The sequence below is a fragment of the Emiliania huxleyi genome (assembly GCF_000372725.1).
Source record: "Emiliania huxleyi CCMP1516 unplaced genomic scaffold EMIHUscaffold_108, whole genome shotgun sequence".
Classification (NCBI taxonomy): Eukaryota; Haptophyta; order Isochrysidales; family Noelaerhabdaceae; genus Emiliania; species Emiliania huxleyi.
Window position 1 is genome coordinate 253,711 of NW_005201912.1, and position 21,996 is coordinate 275,706.

Consider the following 21,996-nt stretch of genomic DNA (forward strand, 5'->3'; position numbering starts at 1 on the left):
CGCGGCACACCGCCCACCGCCCTCTTGCCGCCTCCCTCGAGCCTCGTCGGGACCTCGCCTGCAGGTGGAGCAGCAGTTCAAGATGTGGGGCATCCAGCACCTCTCCGCCTTCTTCGTGCGCGCGGGCTACCGGCAGCTGGTCGACCTGATCCACCTGTCCAAGCAGGACATCATGGCCCTCGGCGTCACAAAGGACGCCGAGGTGCGGCGCGCGGTGCAGCTCGTCGAGCGGCTCAAGCAGGAGCACCGCAAGGAGTCTCTCGAGATGGAGCAGCTGTGAACAGCGTCTCTTCACACCTGCAGCTGTGAACAGGAGCACCGCAAGGAGTCTCTCGAGATGGAGCAGCTGTGAACAGCGTCTCTTCACACCTGCAGCTGTGAACAGGAGCACCGCAAGGAGTCTCTCGAGATGGACGCGCTCTTCGTCGACCCCGACTCTGTCGACGTCAAGACGTGGCTCGAGAAGCGGTCGCTCGGCGAGTTTGCGAAGCTGGTGGCTGTGAACGGCGTCTCTTCACACCTTTAGCTGTGAACAGGTCGCTCGGCGAGTTTGCAAAGCTGTATATCTCCCCATATCTCCCCACATCTCCCCATATCTCCCCAGGTCGCTCGGCGAGTTTGCAAAGCTGTTCGAGCGGCACCGGGTCGACTTCGAGGTGCTCGGCGACCTCACCTACGAGGACCTCAAGGAGATGGGCCTCAACGAGGTCGGGCCGCGCCGCCGCATCCACCGCCAGATCGTGCAGTGGCGCGACGACCGCGAGGCCAAGAAGGCGGACGCCATCCGGTCGCGGATGCAGGTGCAAGAGAACAAGGCCTACCTCGAGAGCCAGCAGCAGAACGTCGACGACCGGCTGCAGCACCTCAAGGCGTCGCTCGGCGAGTCGGGGTACGTCACCGGGTTGCGCCCGTCAAGCGGCTGAGGAGCGCGGGCGAGGGGGCGGCGCAGCGCCGCGCTGTGCGTGCGAAGCACAGCGGGGGCCAGCCGTGGGGAGGCGGTGCCACCGCAGAGGAGGAGAGGGGCAGCCCCTGCCGCTTGCGTGTGGGTGGGCGCTGGGCGAGAGGGGCCCACTACGCACGGCGGGCGAGGTGAGAGTACCTAGCGGAAGCTGACTGACGAGGCGTAATCACGTGTCGACTGTCGTGTGTGTTCGTCTCTCTTTTTGGGGTGTGTGTGTGTGTTTCGGCGTGTCTGCGCCCGGCTGTGTGTGAATAGAGTCGCATCGTGGCTCGCCACACGGCTCTTAGCCTCTACGCGAGAAACAACACCATGTACTCTACACCCCGAGCCCAACCCCCGGCAGCCCCGCACCTCGCCGCGTCCGCACCGTCTCACAGACACCTTACGTTAGTCCCCTTACACACCGAGTCCACCACGCACCAGACTCCAGAGGAGTGTGTGCAGTGCAGTGCAGACGGGCCAGCCTGCCAAAAAGAATAAAGAAGCTGCTCGCCATTAGATTGCACGTGCGCGACTCAGCGAGCGACGGGGGGGGGAGGGAGCCGGTATCGACGAAAGGGACCGCTAGCAGGAGACGGTGCCCAGCCCTACAGGTAGTGAACGATCGTCTTACACACATCAACTGCACATGCACATGCGCGCACTTCCAGTAGCGGCGCAACACGACGCCGAGCAACCGACGTCGGCACATACAGCTATATCATACTGACTAACAGCTAACTACTCAAGTATTGATATTAAACACGGCCATGCTCATACACCATTTTGGACAGATCTTATGTGGCGAGCACAATCGTCGCGCTCTAACGTAGCAAGGGTGGCTAAAGTCCTCGCCGGGCGGCTCGAAGGGCATCTTCGTGTGCAGCACACGCGCCCGAGCCTGCCTCCGTGGTAGGGGGCGGGGGAGTTGGCTCTCGGCGGTGACGGCGCAGGGTGGCATTGTGCTGCAGGCTGAGTTGCCACGCAATTGCGAAGTATTCAGTGTTGTCACGCACGATTGCCACGTGCACCTTCGGAGGGCCTTCCTCAAACGTGTTGATGCTCCCTTGCACGCGTGCGAGCACGTCGCGCACGTCGAGGATGTCGTCCTCCACACAGGCATCAGGTTGGGCGTCGCTCGCCATCCAGGGGTGAGACGAAGACACGCTCTCGTCCACAACAGCTGTCTGCAGGTTAAGCATGTCCTCTTCTGACAGGCCCTGCGAGACGGAGTCGAGGTAGAGCATGCGGCCCACCTGATCCAGAAGCGTCGGGTGGAGCAGTCGCGCCTTGACATCTGCCAGGCTGAGGGCGAACGGCTCAGCAGCAGAAGCCAGTAGGCGGGCCGCAGCAGCGGCAGTGAGTGCACTCCCGTTGGCGCTCGCGGTCGGCTGCATGTCCAAGTGCGCCGCGAAGAGGGTGCGCATCTCGTTGCCTCCCAGCGCGCTCGCAACCTCTTTTGCAGCCGGGCAGCCGTGCAGGTCGATGAGAACCGAGCGCCCTGTGTAGCCATCGAGGCCGGTTTGTAGCACCTGGCCCGTGGGCAGCACACCGGTGCGGATCGAATGCACGCACTCCGCATATGTCAGTGGGTTGGTCACTGACGGCGCCGGCCCGTCGTTGTGTGCCGTGAGAGCCTGCTCAATCGCCATGTCGTCCTCGGGGCCATATTCCGGACCGTAGAGCAGCTTATTCATCCAATCCATGCGCGCCGCCTTGGAACGATCGCGGCGGATGCAGAACCAGATGTTCTGGCAGACAGGCGACGGCTTCTGCGTGGTTCCTGACACGAACATGGAGTGCGGCTTCCAGAACCCTTGGGAGGTGGCGAGGGAGGCGAGCTTGGCGACGGAGAGGTTCAGAGGTGTGAAGCCTTGATCGTGGTCGAAGTACTCCATCTCGGGCAGCAGGTTCGCGCGCGTCAGCAGGGGCACCTTCCGCTTCTCGCCTGGTCCGGCGTGCGCCTTTTCGCTAGCTTCCCCACCCTCGTTTTCGTGCGCCGTCGAGCGGTAGTGCTTGAAGGCGGCTTTGAGGTAGTCCGGCGTGAGCATCTGGCCGACCCGCGTGTGGTGACCAACAACAAAAGTTTCGACATGCCTTACTAGATCATTCAGTTGAGTACAAGGATTAGCCCCACCGACGGCCGCTGATCTGCCGCATGTTGTTAGTAGCTGAGGACTTGTTGAGTAGCGCGTCTCTGAAGATGTTCATATTGGAACAGTGTGCATACTTCCGTGTCAGTAGATGTGCGTGGTGACTCGGTTTCCTTGACAAACATTCTTCACTGAAAAGTGTTTTTCTTTCAAAGCCAGTGCGCGCGAGTCCCGTGCCCCGTGTCGTGCAGAACGCCAATGCTCAAATTCTTATTCGACGCGAGACGCGGCGCCGGCGCCGACTCGATCGCTCGCGTTTGGTGACCTGCTTTGCCAAACGCACCATCTTTGACAATCACGACGGCAGCTGTTGTGTCTCAGAGATTGACAGCTGCCGTCGTGGTTGCACTCGCTCGTAGCCCACCTGGCTCGCAGCCGGTCCGCTCGACGCGAATCGCCACGAACGTCGACTTCGAGGTGCTGCCTAGAGCTATGCGCTGTAGTTGCAGCGCCGCGCGTACCTCTCAGCACCGCGCCAAAGCAGCACACCATCCTCCGCTGGTAGCGTGCGCGTGGATTGCACAGGCGCACAGCTCTCTCTCAGCCATCGCGAAACGGCTGTGCTTTGACGTTTGAGGTCAGCAAAACGCCACCGAGCGCGGTGCCGAGCCGTGCTGCTGCTGCCCGCTAGCAGACAGTGCATCAGCGGGGCTGTGGCCTCATTTTGCCAGATTTTAGCGATAGTGCTTGCATATAGTATATGCGAGCACCTATCTCGCTACCGTTGCGGATTGAGGTCCCGCGCACCTGTTTTTCGGAACCACCACAGCTAGCTGTGGTGGTGGGAGTGGTAGAGGATGCGATAGAGGATTAGAAGTGTGATGTTACAATGATTGACACATGAATATCAAACATACTAGCAAGCTAACAAGGAAAAAAAAACTGTTCAGTTTTCAAAGGCAGCTAGCGACTGTGATAAGCCGACTAAGCATGATATATTGAAAATCATTGCAATGAAACATGGTACATGCGATGCTTGATCTTCTTCTTTATACTTTCGTTCAATTTACTTTAGTTCAGGTTCTCTATTAGCGCGCCTACCGCCCTGGGTGGTGGTGGGCAATTCAGGAAATGATGTCATAATGGTTGGGTAGTAGGGCTAGAGGGTCGCTCTACACTTAGCCTCTGCAGCGAGCGAGCGCTCAACTTAGCTCCCGCACGGAGCCGGGCTCAGACTTAGACGCTGGAAGGCCGGGGGCCATGAACTTAGACGACACGAGGCCAACTCCGGGTAAAACCCGGGTATACCTGCAAAAGTCCAGGTTTACCCGAAAAATACCTGGACGCGGTCCCGACTAGCGTATGCCGCGCACGACGCCATATCGCCGTCTCCCAGGGCCAGTGCGCTACTTGCGGCGCGCAACGCCTGCTCAAGTACGCGCACCCGTACCATGTGCTGCCGCTATGCGTGCCTTAAGGCGGCTGCGGCGAAGCGGCGGGCGCGGCATGCCGATGGCAGTGCGGACGATGCGGTTGCGATGTGTTCTGCTTCAAGATCGTGGCGGTGCTTGGCATGCACTTCTGCGATCCCAATCAGCTCATCGCAACGAAGCAGCGCAACAAGCTGGCTGCTGCCAACAAGGCCCTATGCTACCTCACGCGCGGATCGTTCAAAGAGGACCAGCATACACAGGCTTCTCTGACATGCGTTTGTTTGAGCTTGAGGCTATTTGTGAGAACTATTTGGCTAGATGTCGCCGAAGTGCGCTCAAGAAGCAGCAACGAGAATCGGAAGAGGAGGATGCTGAGGCGGCGATTGCTGAGCATGAGGAGGATCGATCGCCCGCCGCGCAGGCGAAGAAAATTTGGGCGCGAGCGCCGTATATCGCGTGCCATGGCCGACTTAGCCGGTGTAAGAGGCTCCCGCTGATCTTAGACCGCGTAAGCACTCCAGCGTGGCTAGCCACACTTAGACCCGTTAAGCCGCGAGGCTCAGAACTTAGACTACTACTGTCATGGGGGAGTGGCGGCACCTCACTCAGCTTTTGGTCGCCAGTTCGAATCTGCTCAGAGGAGTCGTCAGGAGAGGGTAGCAGAGAGGGTAGCAGAGAGGGTAGCAGAGAGGGTAGCAGAGAGGGTAGCAGAGAGGGTAGCAGAGAGGGTAGCAGAGCGGACGAGCACATGGCTGAGTTGCTTGCACCCGAGCCGTCGGCGGAGGCGGCGGGTGGACAGCTGTTCCGCGTCGGCGATATATCCTCTGCGGCTGCGATCGCCAAGGCGCGGCGGTCCGACTTCCGAGAGGTTTTTGATGAGCGTGACAGGGAGGGTGATGCGCGCCTTGCGAAGCTGAAGCTGGCGCCCCTCGGCCAAGAGAGTCCTGGCAGGGAGCGATGCTCGGGCTGTGGCGTGATGCGCTCGGCCTTCTGCTCTGAGTGTCTTGCCATGCTGCCCGGGCAGGCCCGGCCGGAGATAGCGAAGTTGCCTTTCCGCTTCGTGATCATCACACACCCAAAGGAGCCGCGCAGCCGGAGCACGGGTGTGCACGCGGCGGTGCTGGCGGCCGGCTGCGTCACACTGAGGACGTTCGACAAGGGCGACGAGGCCTGCCTGCCACCGGAGCTCTTCCCAGCGGGAAGAACCTTCCTGCTGTTCCCGTCCGATGACGCTCTGACAGTGCCGCAGCTTGCGGCGAAGAGGGAACCGGCGGGGACAAAGGCACCGGCGAAGGCGCGGGTGCAGGAGGGCGATGGTGCAGATGAGGATGGAAACGCTGGCCGCCTCGTCGTGGTGGTGATTGACTCAACGTGGAGCCAGGCCAGGCAAATCATGGGCCACCCTTGCCTCCAAGCGTTGCCCAGGGTTGCAGTTGCGAGCCACCGGACGGCATTCTGGCGGAGACAGCATCTAGGGGAGAACTACCTGGCCACTGTGGAGGCTGTCTACTACGTCTGCACCGAGTCCCACGGCGACGCCTACGATGGCCGCTATGACAACCTCCTCTTCTTCTTTGTCAAGTTCCGCAGCTTGGTACGGCAGCGGATCGGCACTATCCCGTGCCCCACTGAGGCCAAAGGCAAGGTGTGCACCAAGCTCCAGTGCCAGCACTCGCACTCGCTCTCGCTTGGCGCTGATGATCACGGTCGCAAGCAGCCGGTGCTGCTGGAGAGCTCTGAGGGGCCGACAGAGACGCTGCCAGTCTCAGGAGCCGAGTGAGCCATTCGCTGCCCCATAGAGCAGGTCATAAGTCATATATTAGGCGAGATATTAGGTGTGTGCGGTGACTGGATCCACTGCTGTATTGTGTTAATTTGTGTTATGTGTGTGTTATATTTGTGTAAACATACAGCGCGCAGCACGGTGTGACTCCTCCCCGGGTCAGTGGTGTCCGGAAACTACCGTACGTGAAACACGCATTGCGGCACTGTGGTATCGGGCGAAAAAAAATTCACGACGAGGTCCCCCGAGACGACAGGTCCGACCGCGACGAGGTGTCCAATCAGAGCCTAAGTAGGTAGGGAAAATCCCGGTCATCAGTATCATTAAATGGACTTGGAAACGACCTCGGAGGCATGCTCGGACGATCAGCGTACAACCGTACAACGCGTGGACTTGCGCCTTGTATTTTGCGGCTAACTTCTATTGTTAGGCCCCCCCCGCGGCCCCGCTTGCCCCCCTCGCGCAGCCTCGCGGCCTCTTCCCATGTACTCGAGTACTCGTTCTGCATGTCGCGCACCAGAACGACGGGAGGTACTGTACCGATGGCAACTAGGATGAGGATGTGTCTTGTTCGGGCCGGTGTGTGTGTGTGTGTGTGTGTGTGTGTGTGTGTGTGTGTGTGTGTGTGTGTGTGTGTGTGTGTGTGTGTGTGTGTGTGTGTGTGTGTGGCGCGCGGCTCCTGGGAGACCACAGGGGGGTCGGGGAGAGCGACGCGTGCATAAAGCCGTATACGGCTTTACTTGAAGACGGCCGCAGACGTGTCAAGGCGGCGGTTTTGCAGGAATGCACCCAGCTCAAAGCTCAATGCACAATGGCAATGGAATGTCGAGCCATACATACCTTTCGCATGAACGGCACATGGCGCTTTCCCACGTCCCAAGCGCCGTTCCAACCGCTACATATTGCACCTCTCTGCGGCAAAGTATGCCGCATCAAACCGGAAGCGCTCGAGCTCACAGAGGTGCGGAAGCAATGTCTCCAGCCTGGCCAGCGCCTCGTGCTGCTGCGCCACGATGCTTGGATCCACGACGGGCCCGCGTGGCTTTGCATTTTGCGCCGACAGTGCGGCGTTCTCGAGCATCCGCCATGTGTCCACCTCGCTCTCGGCGAGAGTTCCCGAGCACCGCGCGCATTCGCATGTGAAGCCCCAGCGAGAGTGTAGCTCCGACTGGCGCATCTCACGTGCAGCGAAGAGGACGGTGGCGCTGTAGCACAGCACGATCTCCTCCTCTGCTGCCACGTCGCATGCCACGATTACGTGGGCAAATTCCTCATTGTCGCACAGACGGATCGACGCGTTCGGCACACACGAGTGGTTAATGAGTGAAATGCGCCGGAAGAGGAGGCAACCCGCTGGATGCACAAAGTGGTTCTGTGCGATCTGCGACGCGGCCTCGCTACCACAGAGGCCTTCAAGGGCATCGGACGAGCTGGCGAGGTGAGCCAGTTCCATACAGCTCGACGCTTGAAGGGGAGCTTCGCTCATGACGCATGTGCCTGCTGTCATTTGTCGAGCTGCGAAAACGCCACGGCCCGCGTTCGCCGTTTGCCGCACGATGTACGTGCAGTCGCTCATTTCACAACCCCGTCCTCACGATTGTCGGCCGCGCTGTCGCGAACTGCGGCTCTGCAGGCCAAAAGGCCCCTCCCTCACGATATCGCCGCTGTGCTTGCACTAGCGCATCGCTGGACTCGCTACGGCAGGCGCATTGCTCATCGGTACGAAGGCACACCCAAGTCAGGCGGCTTGCTGATGATTTGCTGATTGATGACTTGCTGATGACTTGCTGATTATTTGCTGTTGCCTTGCTGATGACTTGCTGATGACTTGTGGATGATTTGCTGATGCCTTGCTGATGACTTGCTGATGACTCGGTGGTGGTGTACTCATGACTTTCTCGTGGCTTGCTTGTGGCTCTGCGCATAGTCCGCTGATGGTTAGCCCGTCGTTTGCTCACAGCATCCTGATTGCTGAGTGCATCGCGGCTCCCTGATTGCTGATTACATCACGCAGGGGCGTTTCCTCGATAACCCGAATTATCTCCCGCGCTTTTTCACACCGCCGAACTTCGAGGCCGGGCGGTTTACACGTTAGACAGTCGTGTGTGTACGTGACGGGTGGTGTCGTAGTGTCCGTGTCCACTAGCTCCGAGTAGAGGGGGCGTTCTGCAGTTAAGGGGAAACCCGGTACACGGAGCCCTCTCGGAGACCCGTGTTTACTTTACAGCCCTTGCCCTGCGAATGCGCACCCCCCCTAGCTAGGGGTCAGGGCTCTCTAGCCCGTAGCCCGATGCCGATCATCCGGCTCGCTGGGTGCGCTTCTCAGCTCCCCGGCCCTGGATGTGAGGTTAATGACTGCACTCCAAGTGCTCCAAGTGCCGCCACCACACAGGGATTTTAAGGAGAGGAGTGTGATGCGCTAGCCGTCGCCCACCCTGGGGAGTCTGCCTCTTCGTATCTCTTTTCGCAGTCTCTCGCCGCTTCTCGCTGCAACCTTCATGCCACCTCGCGGCCGTCCCACTCTCGTCGCTCTCTCCCTTGTCACTTCCTTCCTCCTCTGCCGCGTCGTTCTCTTCTGCCTCGTCCTGCGGCGCCGCCGCCTGCCGGTCCCTTGTTCTCGCGGCTTCTTTCGCCTTTCGGCGCAACTCCGTCCTCCTCGCGGCGTATCCTGGCCCCTCGAGTCTATCGAGCTCCCCTCGCGCAAGGACCACAGTCAAAGGGGGAAGAAAAACGTAAAAATTCTCTTCCGACGGAATGGCAGCTTCGCCTTGCGGCGATCCGTGGAGTCTCCACTCCCTCTCCGTCCTCACCGAGTCCGTTCGCTGCCAGCTGCTCGCGCTCGAGGAGGCTGCCTTCCCGCCCTGCGAGCGACTCGGCACCGCCGGCCTCGCGGCGTTCGTGCTGCAGCGCACCAATGGGATGGTCGTCGCGGAGGCGCCGTCGCGCCGCGCCGTCCTAGGATTTTGCCTCTACTCGCGCGCCGCCTCGAGCGCCCTCATCACAAAGGTGGCGGTCGGCGCCGCTTCGCGGGGCAGAGGCGTCGGCTCGGCGCTGGTGGCTCGCGCGCTGCAGGAGATCGTGACGTCGAGCCGGCGGCCGCCGGGCGAGGTGCTCCTACACGTGGACCCTGAGCGCAAGGGCGCGCTGCGTATGTACGAACGGCGCGTTCAGTGCGGTGCCGCGCTGGCGGCGGCGGCGGCGCGCTCCGACCAATCGTGTTGCGCAAAATAGGTTCGGGTTCGAGGCGGCAGAGCGGCTGCCGGGGTACTACCCGGACGAGCACCCGCCCTACCGCGGCCGCGACGCCCTGCTGATGCGTCTCGACACCGCGACGCTGTCGCGCGCCTCACCACCCCGCGGCCGCAGCGCGAGTGGCTCTGCTGCTGGGGGCGGATGATCCGACCTCCGCGGCGGGGCTGTGCGTGCGTGTGTGCGTGTGTGCGCGATCGGCCCTCGCTCCCGCGCGTGGGTAGGTGGTCGACCCACGGGGAGGGGAGATGGGGTTGGTGGCGATGGAGAGGTGATGGTGGAGGGTCAACTCTTTGGCTGGGCGAGGAAGTGTGGTGACTGTGAACGTTGGTTGTAAATTTATCCGTTGTGCACTCAAAGTACAAAGAGCCGTCTGAGCTCACAAAAGTTGTTGCTGCTGATTGGTCTGGTGCCCTTTTCGGAGGAGTGTCTGGTGCGCCTCGCTGGCGCCACCACCCGCGTCCGTCCTCGAGCCGTCGCTGTCGTCGTCTGCGCAGTCCTCTCGCTCGCTGTCCTTGGCGTCGCCGCTGTCGCCGGCCGTGCGCACGCCCCCCTTCGCCGCCGCCGCCGGCCGCACCTCTGGCCGGCGGCTTGCGCGGTACCGGAGTCCGATCTGCGCGCCCAGCGCCAGGAAGACGATGCCGATACCGAGCAGCTCCATCGGCACGACCTACCAGGACGGTTCCGAGAAGGTTCCGAGAAGGTTCAAGAAGCCGATGCCGAGCAGCAGCTCCGTCGGCGCGACCTCGTGGCCGAACTGGACAAAGGAGTTGAAGATGGAGAGCAGCTGGCGCACCTGAGAACCAGCCGCCATGGCATCAGTCTGCGGCCTGCCGCCTCTTTGACCCGCCGGAGGGCTGGCCCGCCGTCTGGATGGTTGCGAAGACCAGCGGGCCGTACGTCTTGATGGTGTGAAAGATGAAGAGCTGACCTGCGGCGGGCCATCGAGGATGAATGGAGAATCGCCACCAGGGGTCTCGACGGTGCGGGGAGGGGAGGCCGACGGCTCTCGGCGATCTCGGCGACTCTCGGCTACTCTCGGCGACTCTCGGCGAGTCTCGGCTGGTTGGTGGCCGATGGCGGAGCAGACGGCCATGAGGAAAATGTGCGGCAGTATGGCGGGGTTCTCGCTGACGAAGCGAGACACGTCCGCGAGCTCCCAAGTGAGGCAGAGGCCGAGGGCGGTGAAGGCGGTCGAGAAGAGGTTCGTGTACACCATCATCGTGATGGAGCCGACCGAGTACTGCTTGAAGACACGCGACTGGTAGTTTGAGGTGAAGGAGTCGCACACCATGTACGCCGAGATGAAGCAGACGCCCAGCAGCTCCGTGTCGCGCACGGGTGCCTCGTTGACCTCGTACGTCTTGAAGAGAAAGACGCCTACCCCAATCCCCACCACCCATGAATCCTCATGACGACAGTCATGGCCTCGCAAGGCCGGAGGAGAGAGCGCGCCGCTGGTCAGCAGGACGGCGATGGCGTACTCGGCGGCGGGGTAAGTCTTGCGGGAGACGAAGTAGCCCATCACCATGACCGGCACCATCTTGCACGACTTGGCGAGCACCTACCTTCCGACAGCCTCCCCTCACCTCGGCGCCTCTCGGCGCCACCTTCCACCGACGAGGTGGCGGGCTGAGGAGAGGAGCAGCCCCCCCTCTGCTGGCGAGAGCAGTGGCCCCAGGTCTAGAGGCGAGCGCCTGCGTCGGGAAGGAGATGTAGCGCAGCGCCTCGTACTGCGAGACGGACGACAGGATGTTGGAGACCGACGAAAAGGAGAACTGGTACAGCGGCGCGGTGTGGGAGACGCAGGCGCCCTGCGCGCGCTGGGCCTCGCGGGCGGCGTAGGCGACTAGCAGCGCGAGCGCGCGGTTCGCAAACACGAGGAACTTGGACGAGCGGAACAACTCCCCCGTCGCGTACGGCTGCGTCATGATCCGCTCCTGCATGTAGCCCCATAGCACGTAGCTCACGACGATGCCGACGGCGCAAAAGGCGACGTGGAGCGCCGCCATCACGAAGCTGTCGCCGCTCGGCCGCCCCTTGGCCGACGGCCGCTCGCTCCTCTTCTCCTCCACCGACTTGGCGGGAGGCTCCACGATGAGTCGGGCGAGCGCCGTCAACACGCCCGGATCGCCGGCCCTGCCCGGCTGCGAGAGGAGCCACTTGGCGAACCCCACAAAGGCGTAGAAGGAGCCGAAGGAGAGGATGTACGACGCAGTCTCGAGCGGGGCGGAGGCTGGCATTTCGAGCGAGCGGTTGGATGTGACCGCGGCCGCCGCCCGAGCGGGGCGAGTTCTTTTTTACCACGTTGCATTGCGTTTTGCCTGTGGCGAGTAGAGACCACGCCTCACTTTTTCACACCGGGGTCCTTTTTGAAAAAGGACCACGCCTCACTTTTTCACACCGGTGCTTTTCGCTGCGCATGCTCGAGCCCCCGGCGAGGGCTTGTGCTGTGAATAGCAGGTGTGGTCTCTACTCGCCAGGTAGTGCTCTCTACTGCCGCGGCGCCCCTGTCGGTTCGGAGGCGCCCGGCGGCCGCGCGCTTGGTGCCGACGTCGACCGGCTGCTCTTGCGGCGCCGTGGCGTGCTTCGGTCAGTCACGTCACGCGCGCTGCGAGGTGTCTTTTGGCATGTGAGCGCTTGGCATAGACGCCAGGAAGCTCGCCTTCCTTGCCTGCGGCCGCGGGCGTGCGGGCGGGCACGCCAGGCTCGGCGACGCTCCGCGCGGGTCTTCGAGGTTCGAGCTCGCGGCCCGCGACGAGCCAGCATGGCTCGTCGCTCGACGGGAGCCTGCCCAGCATGCTCTCGGCACTCTGTACAGCCTCGACAAGCTGTCTGGGAAGGCCGACAGGGCCAGGGCGGGCCGTCTCGGGCGCGATGGCGCGCTGACGATACTAGCATGACAACGAGCTCTCGATCGGGTCACCGGCAGCGGGCTTGCGTGGCGCGCTGCTCGACGGCAGGCTGCTCTCCAACCTTTCAACAGTGTCTTTTACCTCGCTCCTCTCGCTGCAACCGCCTGCGGGGGCCGGCGCCGGCCGCCTCGCTTCGCCAGCGCTGCCTTGCCGCGAGGCCTGCTCCGCCTCCGAGGAGCCCAGAGCCCGTATATACAACTATAATGCGAGCAAGTGCATCTCTCCTTTGTTTGCACTATGACCTGTCCGCTGTCGCTGCTTCCCCGAGTATCGGATGGGCACCTTCACGCTTCAGGCCAATGCACGTAGCACGAGGGGGTCTGTCAGTGGAACTTCACAGCTATGCCTTGCTCCTTTAGGTGCTCTTAGTATGTTCTGACTCATCCGTCCCTGACTGCCTGAGTACACTCCCTTCCTATTGTCTTGTACTCGGCGTCCTGTGGGTGTGTTCACAGTCTTGTGTGAATTTCGGCGTCCGCCGAAGTTCAAGGTCCGTCGGTCTCTTTTGACCGCGGCGTTAGAGAGAGTCTTTGCTTGTCATGCCTTTTGCCTTCTCTCTGGCGCTCCCGCTCCTGGCCGGTGATTACACCGACAACAGCCGTGAATTCACGCTAAGGCATCCCGCCTTCCCGCCACGTCTCGTTGCGTTCTGCCAGGTCTCTGCCCGCAGTTGCTGCTGCTCACGCTCTCGCCGCGCGGGAGCTATCAAACGGCCACGATGGCACCACCTGCTCCAGCGCCCTACCGTCTTTCAAGCAAGTGGCTCCTCCTCCTTTCCGCCTGCGTGCAGAACGCCTCCTGCACGGGCCTCCTCTTTGGCTTCGCAGCGCTGCGGCCTCTGCTCCTCTCGCTCGACGGAAGCTGCGACGAGTCCGTCTCGCGGGCCTTTACGCTCGCCGTCACCGTCAACATGCTGGCGCCTCTCCTCCTCGCCGGACCGCTGCTCGACGTGTGCGGCCCGCGGGCCTGCTCCTGCGCCTGCACCGGCCTCGTCGGCGCCGGGTTCCTCCTGTTTGGCCTCTCGCCCTCCTTGCCTGGCGGCGCGGGCGCAGCCTACGTCCTGCCTTCGATGCTGCTAATCGGCGCCGGCGGGCCCGGCTGCCAGCTGTGCCTCTTCCACACAGCGAACCTGTTTGCGGCGCGCGGCATGGTTATGAACCTCATCACCGCCTCGATCGGCGCCTCCTTCGTCACGTTTGAGCTTCTGGCGCGGCTCAGCTCACCGGCGGAAGAGGTCTCGCTGCAGCGCGCCTTCCTCGGCTACTCGCTCCTCCCGCTCGCCTGCACCTGCGTCAGCGCAGTCACCATGCCCGACTCGCCCTTTGACGCCAGGGTGGCCGACGGCGGCGCCGGCGCCACGGCGAGGCGGTCGCTTGCGTCTCGAGGCGGCGGAGGCGGTGGCGCAGAGGACAACGAGGTCGCCTCAACTCCGCCGCCCGAGACGCCGGCTCGGCCTTCTCCTCGGTCCTCCGCTCGTCGGGCTTCCGCCTCTGTGCGCGCCATCTCCCGCGGCGCCGCGCGAAGCCCGACGCCCCGCTCCTCGGGACTTGCTCCTCCCTGACACGTGCCTAGAGCCCGTCTGCAGGCGCGGCGCGGCCGATGGTCTTCATCCTGCGCAAGAGGTCCTCTCACAGGCCAGCCCTGCGCTCCGGACAGCTGAGCGAGCCGCTCCTCGGCCCGGCCCGTGCGGCGTGCGATCTCCGCGCAGAGTTGGACACGGACGGCGACGCGGCCACAGGCGGCGGCAAGGTGGGCAATGGCGGCGCGGGATACGGCGGCAAGGTGGGCGGCGGCAGCGGCGGCGGTGGCGGCAGCAGAGGGTGTGCGCAAGGCGAGCTGATCGGAGCGTCGCTCCGCAGGCAGCTGCTCTCTGCGCCGTTCGCCGAGGTTTCTGCGTCGTTCGCGACGAGCGCGCTTTTCTACCAAACTTTCCTCGGCAGCTTGGGCGAGCAGGCGCAGGCGACGATCCGGCAGCGGCAGCCGCTGCTCAGCGACGAGGAGGCGTCCGCACTCGCCGCCTCGTACGTCTCGACCTTCCTCTCCCTTGCCCCCCTCGGTGCGCTGCTCAACGCACCGCTCGGCTACTGCATCGACAGACTCGGCTTCGAGCCGATGCTCGCGGTCACATTGCTCGCCGGCGCCGGCCACGCGCTCGCCCTGTACTACGGCGCGTTTGCGGCGGGCGCCGCGGCGTTCCTGCTGCTCACCGCCGCCTCCTTCTCGTACATGTACGCCTTCCTCGCCTTCACGTTTGGCTTCGAGTACTACGGGCTTCTCGCGGGCATCGCCCAGTCGGTCGCGAGCGCCGCCACTTTTGCGCTTCAGCCGAGGCTCCACGCCGCTGCCGCCGGCCCGGGCGGTTGGCGCCGCGTCCAGCTCGCGCAAGCCGCGGCGTTTGCGTGCCTCGCCGTCGGCATCGTCGGCGGCCGGCTCCTCTGCCGCAGGGCGGGCGCGGCCGGCAGCCCGCAGGCCACCAGCCGGCGCAGCGAGGCGCGGCCGGCGGAACGATCGTACTCGGCCGGCGATTTGCATGCCACGCCGAGCAGCTTGCCGTTCAGACGGAGGCCGGACCTCTTCCCTCACGCCGACGACATCTTGGTGATGGACGGCGCCCTCGCGCACTACTCGCACGCCGCGTACCGGCTCGAGGCGTCGATCGAGTCGCCCGGCCGCGACGGGCGGCAGGGGCAGCAGCTCACGCCGAGTAAGTTTGCGTCGCAGCTCGCTGTGGCCGCGGTGGCGCCGCCTCGCCCATAGTCTCCACTGTAGTGTTGAGTTGTCACTGTCGCTCTCCGAAGCTCCGATGTTGCACGTTTGTGCCCCCCATTCCGGGGGCCCAATCCGGATCGGGGTGTAAGTAAGAGTGTATTTATGTATGTAAAAGAGGGAAGCAGTCGAGACACGAGAGAGGACAGTGCGAAGAAATTTGCCCGGATCGGGACCTCTCTGCCCTACGCGCTCAGGCCCTCAGCGCGGTGATGCACGCACAGACTCATCCTCTGCGCCTACGCTGCGCTAAAGATCTCGCCGCACACGGACCCACATCCGCGCGTCCAGTGCCAGCCTCCATCGACGGAGAGCGTGTAGAGTCTGTAATACAAAACAGGTGGAGGCAGCGTGACGTTTTGATCCAGTATACTCTAAACTATCTCTGAGCGCTGCGCTGAGAGCTGTCACCACTTCACACTTCTCGCTCGCGACACCGCTTACTCGGAATAGCCTCCAAAACAGCAGGTGTTTGACGGAATCGTAAATTACTTATTGGCCACCAGGCTAGGCGCGAGCCGGCACATACACCACGATTACACCACGTGTAGAGTATCGGAAACACATCACGTCCAAAACGCCGATGACACAACTCTGTGGCGCGTGAGCTGCCCGCGACGAATGTATTGACTAGCTGGGCGACACTCGCCTGCCGACAGATCCAGCTCACGGCGGTGAAGCGCGCCAGCGTGGCCTCTCAGCTCGCTCATGCCGGCCTCGTTGCCACGGCGAGAAGCGAGTCGCATGACATCCATAATTGACATTGGCGCGAGGCCGGGCAAGGCCTAGTGGAGCTAGTAGTCGCGCCCAATGTGTGCTCATCAGAATGCTGCTTGTACTCATGCGGAGGAGCTGCCCATGCGAACAAAACATCACGAGCGAGGAGGTGCGCTCCGCTCGCGGGCAAGGGCAGAGCCCTCGCCGCGAGCCATCGAGCACTTCGGACTCGCGGCTATGACGAGTCTGTGGCCATGCTTCGACCGCGCGCCACGATGGATTCGTTCGAGCAAGAGATGCTGATCTCCTCTTGGACGAGAGAGTCCGCAAAGAGAGAGCTGCGGCGCGCCAGGGCGCTGTGTCGCGAGGTGCAGACCGAGGCAATGTCGGTCTCCAGAGGCTCGCCGAAGGTCACAGAGCGAGGCGAGGTAGGCGATAGCAAGTCTGATGTGCCAGACGAGAGCAGGGCAGACGCGGGGACGGGGGAGCAGACGGCAGTGCCAGACGAGAGCAGGGCAGACCCGGGGACGGGTGAGCAGACGGCATCGGCCGCCATATAACAATCATCGCGATCTGATGTCCAGAGCAAGGCTGGAACACGACCCGGACACTAAGATTTTTCTTTTTCAGGTATTTGATAAGCATATTAAAACAACGCTGCATGAAGATATCAGCCGCTCCCGATGATTTGCGCTCTGTCTGAGTCGAGGTGTGTCCGCTCCGCTCCTCTGTGCTCTGAGCTGAGCAACTGCAGGGAGCCCCCCATCGCCCACCCACCCATACCAAACAACTACGCCTTCGGCAACACCGAAGAGAAGGCCCGCCGCCTAAACATGGGCTGCAAGGCGCGCGCGGGCAGCCCGGCCAACCCTTCTCCCACAAGACCGGCCACGGCTACGTCAAGGCGCATCGCGGTTTCTACCACGACGCGATCTTTGTCAAGCGCAACAACTTCAACCTGCAGCTCCACGAGACGTTCGGCGGCGGCTTCTCGCCCACCGCCGTTCTCAAGCTGCGCCGCCTCGCGCGCAAAGTCGCGCGCGGCAGCGTTGACCGCACGGCCTACTCGCCCAAGTACTCGCTCTCTTTTATGCTGAGCCGTGGTCTGACAGCCTGACAGCAAACCCCGGACAGCGCCTGACAGTGCCCGACAGCCTGACAGCGCTGACAGCACTTTCTCCGACAGTCTGACAGCACGTCTCTGACAGCCTGACAGCAGAGCCTGACATCAGAGGCGTCCCGTCGCTGTCAGGCCCTAACGTGACAGCCTGACAGCTGCCCGACAGCCCGACAGCACACAGCGGCCTGACAGCAGCGCTGACAGCCCGACAGCCCGACCAGCCCGACAGCAGCACAGACCGTACTCAGGCCGTGCAGCCTCTTTCTTGTGTCCCATGAGGGTATAGCAAAACTATTACATGCAAAGACATGTGTATGTGGTCCGCGCCTTCGATTCTGTGGAGTCCGCGCCAACCTCTGTGCACAGTCAGACCGGCTTCTTCAAGCAGCCGTGCTTGCACTTTCCTCTGGCTGACACCTATGTCCAGGGTGGCGCGTTGCTGGAGGAGCCGGGAGAGAAGGAGGATGATCCAAACGGCACACCCGATGCTGAGCCGGCCGAGCTGACCGCCATGGGCGCACAGGATGCTGCAGATGCCGAGGCCGTGCTGAACCAGCTGATGCGGACGGGGGCCAACGTGGCGCCTCCAACCGGCGGCGAGGAGGGCAGCAGCGCAGAGTTTTTTGAGGAGATCCGTAAGCTGCTGGCAGATTTCAACGTCTCCATCCAGGAGGAGTCAAAGGATCGCAAGCTCCGCTTCCACGTCAAGCGGCTCATCAAGTCCCATCAGCAGCGAGGCGAGGATGTGGATGAGGAGCTCGACTTCTACATGGATGATGATGACGGTGACCACGCCCTTGCCGCCTGTCACACACACACATAAGACGTGCATTCTCATCTCTCCCTCTTCTCCTTCTCTCCGCAGTTGCGGTGCTCTTCACCATGGAGGACAGCTCCAAGGTCTTTGACATTGGCAACATCGAGCAGGTGGCCGTCGCCGACGGCACGGTAGACGCGCGCCGCTAGGGTGCCCACAGGACCCAAAAGAAAATAGCTTTCCGACTCAAAAAGGGACGCACGAGGCAAATCTGATGTTGGCCAGTTCCAATAGGAGCGAGGCCTCTTCCGTTGGGGGACCGAGTACATAGGAAACGAGGGTTCCCCGGTTTGTCACGCGCGAGCGCGAGCGTGACACTGCACTTGGCGCCGAGCGCCCGCGGCTCAGACCTTGTGCAGGCCACCCCTCGGTGGTCACGCCGGTCCGGACCGATGGCGCTCGGTGTGGAGCAAGCAAGACCCCCCCCCCCCCCCCCATCGGCGCGCGCTCGCCATTCCAACGGCCGCCAGGAGCACCAAGAGGACTCCTCATGGCTGTGACCAAGTGGGCTTCGACCGGCCTCGGCTGGGGGGGCGGGTTGTCCCGGCTGCGGACGCCTTCTGCAGCCCCCTGGGCCCGTGACAGCACCCCAAAACTGCCCCTCGGCGGCATACAGCACTGCCAGCCAGCCTCTTCCTCCTCCTCAAGGGCTGTACTATGGCCATATTGCGCCGCCTCCTACTGGCAGCCGGGCGGGCGCGCGCCGCGCGCGCCTCGGCGCGCGCACGGCTCGCAAAGTTCGAACGAGTACTGCCGCCCGGCCGCCTCAAGGCTGCCGGGCGGCAGTACTCGCCTCGCAAGGCGCGCATCGGCTGATCTGGCTGCTGCGCCGGCGGCCGCTGCGCTGGCCGCTGCTGCGCCGGCTGGCGGGCGGTACGGCCGCCGGCGGCCGCTGCACCCGCGCCTTCCCTCGCGGGCGCCGTCGCGCCGCGCGCGCCCAACTCTTCTGGCACACGGCACGCGCGCGTCACACAGCCGCGGAGAACAGGCGGTGCAGCGCGCGAAGCGCGCGCGATCTCGTACTTTTAAGGCTGGATCCGGCCATTCCAAGGGTATACCTTTGAGAATCCCCAGCGTCCCACCCTCCTAGTCACACTCTCAATTTCTCGACTGGCCAACACGAAGTGCTGCGATCGAGGGCGGCCCATTTCTTTTTTCCTTTCTTTTTTTGGGCCCTGTGGGCACCCTAGCGCCGCGCCGGCAGCTCGAGCGCAGAGTACCTGCGCCAGCTCTCGATGAGTCAGCGCAGCAACGGGGTCTTCATCAACGACCCCAAGGGCCTCTTTATCCTCCGGTGGTACCGTGAGGTGAAGGGTGACGGGACCCCCCAGACGGCCCGCGCTACCAGAACAGAGCGTGCAAGTAGTACAAGCTGACGAGCGACAACGATGGGGAGGCCTTCCGCTGGACCAGCAACTACCAGATCATCAGCAAGGTGTACCTGAAGAAGCACTCCCCCCTTCCTCTCTGCTATTCTCTCAGTGCGGCAGACAAGAAGATGGTGACATCCACCATGAAGAAGATGGTGGGACCGGAGGCAGAGTAGAGACTAGAGTATGTGCAGCAGAGTCCTGCTGGTCTCCTCTTGATAATGTCATAAGTGTGGCTGGTGTGTGTCAGAGCCTGACAGCACCCCGACAGCACCACCTGACAGCACCTGACAGCAACAGCCCAACGTCTGACAGCAGCAGCAGCCTGACAGCTCTGACAGCTCCGACAGCGTCTGACAGCAACACCCGACAGCTCCGACAGCACCCGACAGCTACAGATCCCCTGATGTCAGACACGCACCCGACAGCACCCGACAGCACTGACAGCACCCGACAGCTGGTCTGACAGAGGCACCTGACAGTGCCTGACAGCTGCCCGACAGCCCGACAGATCACCTGACAGCACCTGACAGCCTGACAGCCAGGGCTCAGCTTTTATGTCCCACCATGCAGAGCGCATCTCTCTCTCTGTTGTGCGAGGCGTGAACCGCGCCATTCGCTCTCACCTGGCAACCCTGTCTGCACGTCTCGCGCGCGCGTGAACAGGGCAGTGTGTGAGTGTGTGTGCGCGCGCTGCCCTCGTTCACTTAACCCGCCCCAACCCGCCCTTTGGCGCCAAGTGTTCTAGCGCTCCCCTAGAGTGCCCAGGACCACCCTAGGGAGTATGAGGGTGTTGTATTGGCTGCTTGCGCAAATACAGAGAGATATGGGGGCACATGGAGGCCGCCGTCACCAACGGTTAAACACCCCGGGGAGGCCCCAGAGCTAAGCATCCGAACGCCTGACCCTCCCCTTAGTCGCAAGATGTGAGTGCACCCTAGGGCATCCAGTACTACTCTAGGGGGCATCAGTGTGTGGAATGTGATGCTGTTGGGTTCACACAGCAGTAAGGTGGCTCATAGAAGCCACCTGCACCCCGGTCCAAGCGAGCTCCCCGGGAGGCTCTTCACACGACAGCTCTCAACCGGCCCACACACGCACACACACACACTCACTCATCCAGAGACTGGAGGGAGCTGGCCATGGCAGTAGCCAACATGGTCCCAGCCTCCCTTGGCCACAGGCCTCCTGCACTTCTTGCAGAGGTTGACCTTGCACACGACGCAGCCCAACCGTGGCTCCGGGACACGCAGGCCGCTAGGCAGATAGAAGCGTGCGTGCCCCCCCGGCGTCTGCTGCGACGAGCCCTCCACCTCCTCACAGAGTAGCAGGCAGCCAGCACAGTGGCGACGGCGGTGGCGACAGCGGTGGCGAGGGTGGCGGGGAGGGTGGCGGGGAGGGTGGCGGGGCGAGAGGCGACAGCGGTGGCGCACCCTCGCCCTCGCCCTCGCCCTCGTCCTCGTCCTCGTCCTCGTCCTCGTCCTCACCTGTGCGCCACGGAGAGGGCGGCGGAGGTGAGGGCGTCGGCGGCGGCGGTGGCGGCGGCGGTGGCGACAGCGGTGGCGACAGCGGTGGCGAGGGTGGCGGGGAGGGTGACGGGGAGGGTGGCGGGGCGAGAGGCGACAGCGGCGGCGCACCCTCGCCCTCGTCCTCGTCCTCCTCCTCGCCCTCCTCGTCCTCCTCATCTGTGTGCCACGGAGAGGGCGGCGGAGGTGAGGGCGGCGGCGGCGGCGTCGGTGGCGACGGCGGCGGCGAGGGTGGTGGGGAGGGTAGCGGGGAGGGTGACGGGGAGGGTGGCGGGGCGAGAGGCGACAGCGGTGGCGCACCCTCGCCCTCGCCCTCGCCCTCGTCCTCGTCCTCGTCCTCGTCCTCGTCCTCGTCCTCACCTGTGTGCCACGGAGAGGGCGGCGGAGGTGAGGGCGGCGGCAGCGGTGGCGACGGCGGTGGCGACAGCGGTGGCGAGGGTGGCGGGGAGGGTGGCGGGGAGGGTGGCGGGGCGAGAGGCGACAGCGGTGGCGCACCCTCGCCCTCGCCCTCGCCCTCGTCCTCGTCCTCGTCCTCGTCCTCCTCCTCACCTGTGCGCCACGGAGAGGGCGGCGGAGGTGAGGGCGTCGGCGGCGGCGGTGGCGGCGGCGGTGGCGACAGCGGTGGCGACAGCGGTGGCGAGGGTGGCGGGGAGGGTGACGGGGAGGGTGGCGGGTCGAGAGGCGGGGAGGGTGGCGGGGCGGCGAGAGGCGAGAGCGGCGGCGCACCCTCGCCCTCGTCGTCCTCCTCGTCGTCCTCCTCGTCGTCCTCCTCACCTGTGCGCCACGGAGAGGGCGGCGGAGGTGAGGGCGTCGGCGGCGGCGGTGGCGGCGGCGGTGGCGAAGGTGACGGGGAGGGTGACGGGGAGGGTGGCGGGGCGAGAGGCGACAGCGGCGGCGCACGTTCGCCCTCGTCCTCGTCCTCGTCCTCGTCCTCGTCCTCCTCACCTGTGCGTCACGGAGAGGGCGGCGGGGGTGAGGGCGGGGGCGGCGGCGGTGGCGACGGCGGTGGCGACAGCGGTGGCGAGGGTGGCAGGAAGGATGACGGGGAGGGTGTCGGGGCGAGAGGCGACAGCGGCGGCGCACCCTCGCCCTCGTCCTCGTCCTCGTCCTCGTCCTCGTCCTCCTCACCTGTGCGTCACGGAGAGGGCGGCGGGGGTGAGGGCGGGGGCGGCGGCGGTGGCGACGGCGGTGGCGACAGCGGTGGCGAGGGTGGCAGGAAGGATGACGGGGAGGGTGTCGGGGCGAGAGGCGACAGCGGCGGCGCACC

At 63.7% G+C, this 21,996-nt stretch overlaps 7 protein-coding genes across 7 annotated transcripts in view; 4 read left to right on the top strand and 3 right to left on the bottom strand.

Moving 5' to 3' along the window:
* The window catches only part of EMIHUDRAFT_108739 (hypothetical protein), a gene marked incomplete at both ends in the record, with an annotated part of 7,619 nt that extends 6,696 nt beyond the window's left edge, over nucleotides 1-923 (top strand). Inside the window, 3 exons of the mRNA XM_005792349.1 lie at nucleotides 65-202; nucleotides 386-493; nucleotides 537-923. Of these exons, the coding sequence (XP_005792406.1) occupies nucleotides 65-202; nucleotides 386-493; nucleotides 537-923 (633 nt within the window). The remainder of the gene's footprint in view (nucleotides 1-64; nucleotides 203-385; nucleotides 494-536) is intronic.
* A 4,291-nt stretch (nucleotides 924-5,214) lies between these two features.
* EMIHUDRAFT_223193 (hypothetical protein) lies at nucleotides 5,215-6,246 on the top strand (the record flags this gene model as incomplete). The annotated part of the gene is made up of 1 exon (XM_005792350.1): nucleotides 5,215-6,246. The coding sequence occupies one exon, from the start codon at nucleotides 5,215-5,217 to the stop codon at nucleotides 6,244-6,246; it is 1,032 nt and encodes a 343-aa protein (XP_005792407.1).
* An 898-nt stretch (nucleotides 6,247-7,144) lies between these two features.
* On the bottom strand, nucleotides 7,145-7,702 carry EMIHUDRAFT_223194 (hypothetical protein; the record flags this gene model as incomplete). Its single annotated transcript, XM_005792351.1, has 1 exon — nucleotides 7,145-7,702. One exon carries the CDS (start codon nucleotides 7,700-7,702, stop codon nucleotides 7,145-7,147), a length of 558 nt encoding a protein of 185 aa, XP_005792408.1.
* A 1,301-nt stretch (nucleotides 7,703-9,003) lies between these two features.
* EMIHUDRAFT_223196 (hypothetical protein) lies at nucleotides 9,004-9,646 on the top strand (the record flags this gene model as incomplete). The annotated part of the gene is made up of 2 exons (XM_005792352.1): nucleotides 9,004-9,401; nucleotides 9,481-9,646. The coding sequence occupies 2 exons, from the start codon at nucleotides 9,004-9,006 to the stop codon at nucleotides 9,644-9,646; spliced, it is 564 nt and encodes a 187-aa protein (XP_005792409.1).
* Nucleotides 9,647-10,316: 670 nt separating this feature from the next.
* On the bottom strand, nucleotides 10,317-11,510 carry EMIHUDRAFT_69853 (hypothetical protein; the record flags this gene model as incomplete). Its single annotated transcript, XM_005792353.1, has 4 exons — nucleotides 10,317-10,506; nucleotides 10,644-10,906; nucleotides 10,970-11,050; nucleotides 11,109-11,510. 4 exons carry the CDS (start codon nucleotides 11,508-11,510, stop codon nucleotides 10,317-10,319), a joined length of 936 nt encoding a protein of 311 aa, XP_005792410.1.
* Nucleotides 11,511-13,131: 1,621 nt separating this feature from the next.
* On the top strand, nucleotides 13,132-15,170 carry EMIHUDRAFT_108742 (hypothetical protein; the record flags this gene model as incomplete). Its single annotated transcript, XM_005792354.1, has 2 exons — nucleotides 13,132-13,810; nucleotides 13,999-15,170. 2 exons carry the CDS (start codon nucleotides 13,132-13,134, stop codon nucleotides 15,168-15,170), a joined length of 1,851 nt encoding a protein of 616 aa, XP_005792411.1.
* Nucleotides 15,171-15,657: 487 nt separating this feature from the next.
* On the bottom strand, nucleotides 15,658-16,474 carry EMIHUDRAFT_439780 (hypothetical protein). The gene has a single exon (XM_005792355.1). It carries the CDS (start codon nucleotides 16,450-16,452, stop codon nucleotides 16,132-16,134), a length of 321 nt encoding a protein of 106 aa, XP_005792412.1. The 5' UTR covers nucleotides 16,453-16,474; the 3' UTR covers nucleotides 15,658-16,131.
* Between the last annotated feature and the right edge of the window lie 5,522 nt (nucleotides 16,475-21,996).